Raw genomic sequence first — 7249 nt, 5'->3', positions numbered from 1 at the left:
CAGTCTTCATTTCCCCATGTTGCCTGCAACGTCGTAGGTGACACACACTTCGCCTTCGAGGGTTGTGTCCGTATCCATACTTTCACAGGCTAACAGCCATCTCTGTTAGTGTGCAGTGGTCCACTGTCCAGCCATTGATCCTCTTTTCCCCCCAGCCAACCGCCTGTCGGGTTTCTCTCGCGCTCGGAAGATTTGTCGGGAGCCTTGAACCGACGTGGGCTCTTTGTGAAGCGCGACGAGCATGGTTGGCCAGACTGACGTGACATTGGGGGTGCGCCACTGACAGACCGGATGACAGGCTCAGGGTTTCTAGTGGGCCGCGTCAAACGTTCCTGACGACCTGGGCTATTGGCCCTTCTTCAACGGAACTTTGCGATTTGTGAAATGGGTCTTCAAAGACCGTCCAAACGAGATTGAGTTTGCAAGGGCGACCTTGTTCTGCGCAACGAACCACAGCCCGCAAGGCGTTGAGTCGACAGACAGCTGCACAATCACTACAGTACTACCACTGAGCATCCGCCACTGTCAGTGTGTCGTTGGCGACGATCTTCGGTCACGCAAAGTCGTCCGAATAAGGTTGAGACCTTTAAGAACTCCAAGATTCCGACGAAAGCTAGACTTGACTCGATCGACGTTATAGGTAGTTCTGTTCGTGCCGAGCCGAGGTATTCTCGTCATTGGACTGGTCAGTGACAGTCTTTCAGGTGCCATAAATAGCCGCGCACCATGCGAAAGTTCTTGATGAGTATCGTTCAAAGAGTGCATCAGGTGTGCGAACATAAACAACGGCAGACTCGGATTTGCTGTCTGATCCCAGGGAGAGGTCCAATTGAACAGCCTGTTTTGCATGTCAGCTCCCGAGACCCCGAATGAGCCTTGATTAAACCTCTGAGCAAGCAGAATAATTGCCGTGACACTCGGTCAGATGTGAGAAATTGCCAATCTCTCCATATCCAAACCGGCAATTTGTCCGCAAGCAAGTTGTAGAGTGGTGATGTGCGCAGGTTGAATATCAAGTTGCCCAACGCTAGACATAATTGGGTAGGCTCATACTGAGTCTCAAGAGATCTCTGGCTAGGTATCTGGCATCAGAGAAGAGTATACTGCTAAAACTGAATTCTTACATTGAAGGACGTTTCGAGATCGATATCCTGAACCGCTTTGCAGGAAAAGAGTATCAAGAGATGACACTCGTTAGTGCAGTTCGGCCGAGTGCAAGTCTTTCGGGTTGTGGGTGGTGGGTGTGGAATGAAATGAGGTGGTGGGTCACAGAGCCGATCAGCACCGTGCCGCAGGAGACCTTCGCAAGACTCCATGTGACGTGACTGCCATTGAATTCAAGAGCAGACCGTGACCAAGCCCTGAATGGGCCATCATGATCCAACAAGACTGTTGTGTCCCATAAGTGCAAGTGAAAGGCACCAAACCATGTCAAGCTGCCATCAACTTCACTCTGACCCCGAAAAGATGATCGAATCCGGGAGTTGAGTCGAAGATCCGCAACGAGGCACGACTTGAACGGCGGGTTCGCAAGAACGCCAATGTAAACAAAGCTGGGTTCCGAGGAATGTCTCTGGAACTCTACAGTTGATGCGATCCGTCCCGGGGGCTAGCCATTCAGCCACACTTGTTATTTTTCGTCGGTCTGATCGACCTTGACGGGTATCCAATTCCCGTGTCAATGCCGTGCACGGCATGACCCAGCGGAAGCCGTTGGCGGGAACTCTGCCGTCGAGCTAGAATAACGGACGTTGGACACATTGTTTGTATGCAGCTTCTACACTGTCGGGGCGTGCTGAAGAGGACGCCGCTTGGACAACACGTCAAATTTGGCCCAAGGACAGAATAGACAGGGAGCCCAAGCGGCCACACGGGTCTCACTTTAATCTGGTGGTGAATCAATGAGGATCTCGAGTCGAATTGAGATGGTGCCTGGCCTATTCATGACTTCTGTTCTATCTCGTCTGTTATCGTTCAGGTTGGATTAGAGGATGGCTTTCCCCCTGATTAGGGAATAATCTCTGCGAGCATTCCAGCGTGAAGACATTTCTGGAGAAACTGATCAGCGGAGCGAAACCCGGCTGATAGTTCCTCATCTGTAGGCCCCTGATCCCCTGCCTGCCGGATATGGAACCTATTTCGAGGGCTCTTTTCTTGGAAGCCGTAAATCGCTGCAGGGGCGTTTCACGATATTCCAGAAAGATTGCCGACGAAGGTTGTCAAAAAGGCGTTGCATAAGCAGGTGCGAAATGGAAATCTGGGGGATGATGCCATCCCGCCTCTGGCGGAGGAGGTTGTGCAGGGGGCATCGGTATGGAATAGAGTTGTGAGTTCTTCTTCTAGAAGACCCAGGATAAATGACAGGCCGAGGCGAAACAGTAGTCCAGATGCAAGAGACTCTTAGAATTCGCAGCCTTGTCGTGTGGCCAGTGGCATGCCGGTCGAGACAGTGCATGCCTCCTCCTCGGACTTTGGTGCGGCGCGACCTAGTCATTATGGTGCAGAGGGGGAATAGGTGGTGTCGGCGATTGGCAGGGGCAGAGTGGGCAGAATACCAGGAGTAATCTGATATTGCATAGCCTTCCGGCGCTCGTTTGAAGGGGTGTTTGCTGGGCTGAGTGCGAGTGATTGCTGACAGACTGGGAAATTCTCCTTCGCGTCCCATGACGCCCCGCCGAAGAGCTTGCTCGCCGGTCAACACACAACGTCAAGAGCAAGGAGGCTGGTCTTAGAGGCAATCGTGTCGTCCATCATTGACTATATCCGTCGTGGCCCATAGGGGGGGGGGGGGTTTCCCGTTTTAGCTGGCAGCGATATTTATCGTGAGGCGGCTTATTGGATCCGATGAGCGTACTCCAGCCCAATGCGAGGCCAGAGTGATGCAGGGCAAGCCGCAAACGCTGCCATGTCGAAAGCCCAGGGAGGGTGATATGTCGTCGGTGATGACAACGGAGGCCTCTCCCAAACAGAACACATCGGACATTGCCGTGATATGCGAAATAACAGACAGTGACGGAGTCATCTGAAGTGTTTGTGTCTACCCAGCGACCGCTGTGGTGAATGGTGTTGGGCGGGCGTTGACTGACAGGGCGTTGGAGTGGACGAGGGTTTGGAGGTGGACCGGAGCGGAGGACGACGGTTTATTTGTTTCATCAATGTCGAATTGGGTAGGCAGGTCGCAAGAACAGGAGGTGAATGCTGGCAGTGACAAATGATCTGGAAAAGGAGAAGCATGTCGAGTATCCATAGAGTCGATTCGGAAGCGAAACAATTGTGCATGTTGAACATGTCCCGCCGTGAATCGGATTGTGGCATTGTAGTCGGCGAATTTCTTCATGCCGGTGGGTGGTGGAGGAGGGTGGGGGATGTGGGATGGGAAGGGACTCAGGGAGAAAGGGACGCCCAGAAGGGAAGGAATGACAACCCAAAGACGGAAGCGGGAGAAAGAGCCAACGAGAACCTTGGGACTGGGACGTATTGCGTCCAGTTTCTCACGTCAGGTACTGAGGTAGCTGCGTTCTCCATACAAGGCAGGTGTCCAAGGTACCTACCTACCTTCCATGCCTTATTTCAATGGAAAGCAGAGGCATCTTTTGAATACCAGCGATGAGTACCTGCCTCTTTTGACTGTTGCGCACGATCAACTCAAAGTGACAAGAAGCAAGAGGGCGATAGTACGTACGGATACGTACTGCAAATACATGGAAGTAGGAATGGGAGGAACGAACGACCTACTTTGCAAAGTCACAAACAGACAGCGGAGTCATCCACTTCCTCAGCGGGATGGACACAGAGGACCAGGAAGAGTGGAGATATGTCACATTTGATGGGTCCGAAATAAGGTACCTGAGTACTTCGGTACGTATCCTCACGTCAACACCTCATTGTGGTGGAAGGTGCCCTGCACTGAGCCACTGTGCGAGGAAGGAGCCAGCAGGGGAGTACCATCTTTCCTCTGTCTTTGCGCACCGTGATCTCCAGCCCACTTGTAGTGTTTGAACACCGTGTTTTGTTAGAAGTTGATGATTTTCGCACAGTATGGCCAGCCAAGGCAGGAACACTTCGAACCTGGAGTCACGTCGTGAGCGGGCATCGTCCCCATCTGTGCCTTGAATTCACCTCTCCTGCCTTGATCAAGGTAGTGAAAAGCATCAATACTAAGAAGAAAGTAAATCTGTCAGGTCGTAGCTAAGGTTGCTTGATCCGTTCCTCGTCAGTTGGGCCGCACGATGATGGATACGTAAGGCACCTTGTCACTGTAAGGTATGGTAAGGTAGGTCAAGGTTCTACCAAGCCCAGGCAAGGCTGGGATCATTGACAGCTGTCAAATGAGCCACTCTCCGGAGCTTCAGGACCCTCGACGTGCCGCTTGGATGCTGGTCCTGCCAACATCAGCATTGAAACTGACTATTATTGCGGATATCGCAGTATGCTAAGGTATGAATGCCTACCCGAGTCTCCGAGGTGGCATCAGAGTGTCAAGGATAAATGGCGTGGAGGACGACAGTACCACAGCCTGATGTGTATGTGACAATTGAGCACTCAAGTTGGTGTGAGATGGCGCTATCTATCTCAGCTATCCGAATCTTTATGGAGCATCAGTCTGTCCTGTCATTCTTGTCAGCTGAGGTTCTCGTCCTGACAAAGAACTTTGAAGAACTCACGGTCCTCGACGAATCCCCCGTTTTCCCCGTGTGGCCCAGTCCGCCCCGTGTGGAGCAGCTCGGAGTTGGCCGAGGCAGGGCGCAATTGAAGATTCGGATCAAGCATGTGCTTCATCAACACGGATAGCTTAGATAGTGCGAAGAAAGGAAAAATAAACACGAGAAGAAAAAAAAAACCGTCAATCTTGTCTTGTCTTGGAAGGACGTTTTACCCGTCAAGCCAACGTTTGTCCAAGCATTGTCTCAGAAGCTTCCATTCATGCCTTGATGCCTGCTACGACTTCTTCTTTTCGCCGCGCACAGACGGCAGGGTGGAGCCGTAGACTTCCGGTCCGGGCACGGCACCCAAGGCCCCAGGGGCAAGATCAAGAGGAGCAGGGATCAGGGATGTTCGTGTCAAGGATGTTGTCAAGCTGTCTTCTCTGCCCGTCAGGGGACAAGGGGGAAAGTGGAAAGCACGGAGGCAGTGGAAGTGGGAAGTCGGAGAGGAGACACAAAAAGTGAACTGTGAGGAAAGAAGTTTAGGCATGGGAGAGATGAAGATGATGGGCGGTGGGGGTTGACCAGGGGCGAACAAGGGGAGGAGAAAAGGACCCGGTCGTGGATGATGTTCTTCTCTCCGCAGAAACGGCCAAAGCACAGTGACTTGCAGCATCGATGGTCAAGAAATGGCAATGATGTGCCTACGCGTTGCTGCGATATTCATTTATGCCGCGGGAAAATCAAGGTGTTGAGAAAAGGAAGAGAGAGAAAAGACAAGAGATTGTCCCGATTGAATCTCAATCGGCCCATCTCTGGCGTTCACGTAATAGCTGGATGTAAACCCCTAGGGGACCTTATGCCAGGGCTGATTCATCTGAGATACAATCCATGGTGGCACAGTCTGTTTTTTTTTTTTTTTTTTTTTGTGGTCGGATCCCGCCGTCTCTTATTCACTGCACTTTGCACTTTGTACAGGGCAGAAAATAACCGGACAGAGCAGGGATCCTCCCATCGAGTGCAAGGCGAAGCCGCGAAGCAACAACGCAGAGACTACGGAGTACGGTAGAGCAGAGACGATTTACGTATGCAGGCCCTACCACCCGATTGATCCTTCCCTGCCTTTTTTTGTTGCCTTTTTTTCCCGACATCCACTCACTCACTGACTTACTCCCACTCACCTACTTCGTGCACAGTAAAGTCAGGGTGAAAAGTCTCGAGTCACTGACCTAATCACTCAAACCACCTCACCTGCACCTCTTGTTGACTTCCATTAGCTAAGATAAGGTACCTATGTACCTGCCTACCTTACCTTACCTAGGTGAGCCAACCTAAGGTACAGATGCAGCACCTCGCAGCTTGCCCTGTTCAGTCTTGCTCCTACCCTTACCAACGCAGCTGGCGTTACTTCACCCACCTTCACCTGCCTTAGCTCAGCTTAGCTCCAGATCAGGCTACCTTACCTACGTTACCTGAGGCAGAGACAAGACATTCGACGCATGGTGGTGTACCTCGACACGGTCCAACACGTGTGTCGGTACTTTCTCGGGCACATGGAGCACATGAAGCAGAGACACCTTAAGGCAAGGCCAACGTCTGCGCCTCTGTCCAGACTCCACGCAGTAGGTAGGCCTCGAGGTGTGGAGAGAGGCAGAAGAAGGAGGGCAGGTTGCAGGACCATCTTTCCCAATGTGGTCTGTTGCTCTGTTTCCCGTTCCATCCTCGACTGGACTCGAGGAAGGAAGTACCTGCCTTCTTTTTCCCAGCCCAGCCCTGCCCTGCCCTGCCTTACCAAGTTGCGCCTAAGGTACTCCGTCCGGACAGTACCATGGTGCGGTACCTGTCTACTTGTGGCGTACATCGAGACATCGCAGACGACACACCCGCACCCGTCTCGAGGACGGGCCAAGTATCGCCTACTTCCGCCATCCGTGCTTTCTCGTAAAGACGGAAGTCACTTTAGCCTGACAAGGTACCTTTAACTCAGGTAGTCCACGCATCTCCCGTCTCATTCAGCACTTACCTTCAAGGGATATCCTTCCTGCCTACTTTATTGTGTGCGCAGCAAGCAACCGGCCTTCGCGCCGCGGTCCATCTGAACGCCCCTTCCCTCTCAACCTTACGGTCCTTGTCTCTACTTTGGTAGGTATACGGATACGTACCCAGTGTAATAGGTCGTCGATCCAGACGTGCCTGCCATTCCACAACCTGTACGCTCCATTGCTCCATAGTTCCAATGGGTGTGTGGATGCATCTGGGTATTGCCTGCCAGTGTCTCTTTCCCCATCTTTTTGATATGCATGGGTTATGGCCAATACCGACATGGAACGGTTACAGAGACTGAGCGGAATGGACATGGGGAGGCACGGCAAGGTAGGGTAGGAACGGGAGACCAGGTCCCAGTTGAACAATTCAGCCAGGTGAACGCCTTTCACCTTCTCCCGTCCACCTCCTTCTTCCTCCGTGTCAATCGACAACTCCTTCCCTTGGCTATTTATCCAAGACTCTACGAGGTACACTATTCTTGGTTACCTAATATAAGGAAAGGGAAGGTATCAAGTCACTTTGACGTTGACTCTCGCGCCTCGCGCCCTGCAACCTCACTT

General features: G+C 52.2%; 3 protein-coding genes across 3 annotated transcripts; 1 reads left to right on the top strand and 2 right to left on the bottom strand.

Moving 5' to 3' along the window:
- Positions 1 to 2134: 2134 nt before the first annotated feature.
- Positions 2135 to 2665, bottom strand: CPAR01_12403 (uncharacterized protein; the record flags this gene model as incomplete). The annotated part of the gene is made up of 1 exon (XM_060496659.1): positions 2135 to 2665. One exon carries the CDS (start codon positions 2663 to 2665, stop codon positions 2135 to 2137), a length of 531 nt encoding a protein of 176 aa, XP_060344192.1.
- A 1764-nt stretch (positions 2666 to 4429) lies between these two features.
- On the top strand, positions 4430 to 4791 carry CPAR01_12402 (uncharacterized protein; the record flags this gene model as incomplete). The annotated part of the gene is made up of 2 exons (XM_060496658.1): positions 4430 to 4437; positions 4548 to 4791. 2 exons carry the CDS (start codon positions 4430 to 4432, stop codon positions 4789 to 4791), a joined length of 252 nt encoding a protein of 83 aa, XP_060344191.1.
- Positions 4792 to 6111: 1320 nt separating this feature from the next.
- On the bottom strand, positions 6112 to 6207 carry CPAR01_12401 (uncharacterized protein; the record flags this gene model as incomplete). Its single annotated transcript, XM_060496657.1, has 1 exon — positions 6112 to 6207. One exon carries the CDS (start codon positions 6205 to 6207, stop codon positions 6112 to 6114), a length of 96 nt encoding a protein of 31 aa, XP_060344190.1.
- Between the last annotated feature and the right edge of the window lie 1042 nt (positions 6208 to 7249).

The sequence above is a fragment of the Colletotrichum paranaense genome (genome assembly GCF_030867605.1).
Source record: "Colletotrichum paranaense strain IMI 384185 chromosome Unknown Scaffold_11.1, whole genome shotgun sequence".
Lineage (NCBI taxonomy): Eukaryota > Fungi > Ascomycota > Sordariomycetes > Glomerellales > Glomerellaceae > Colletotrichum > Colletotrichum paranaense.
Note: the sequence above shows the minus strand (reverse complement) of the source record. Positions and strands in the feature narration are given on the sequence as shown.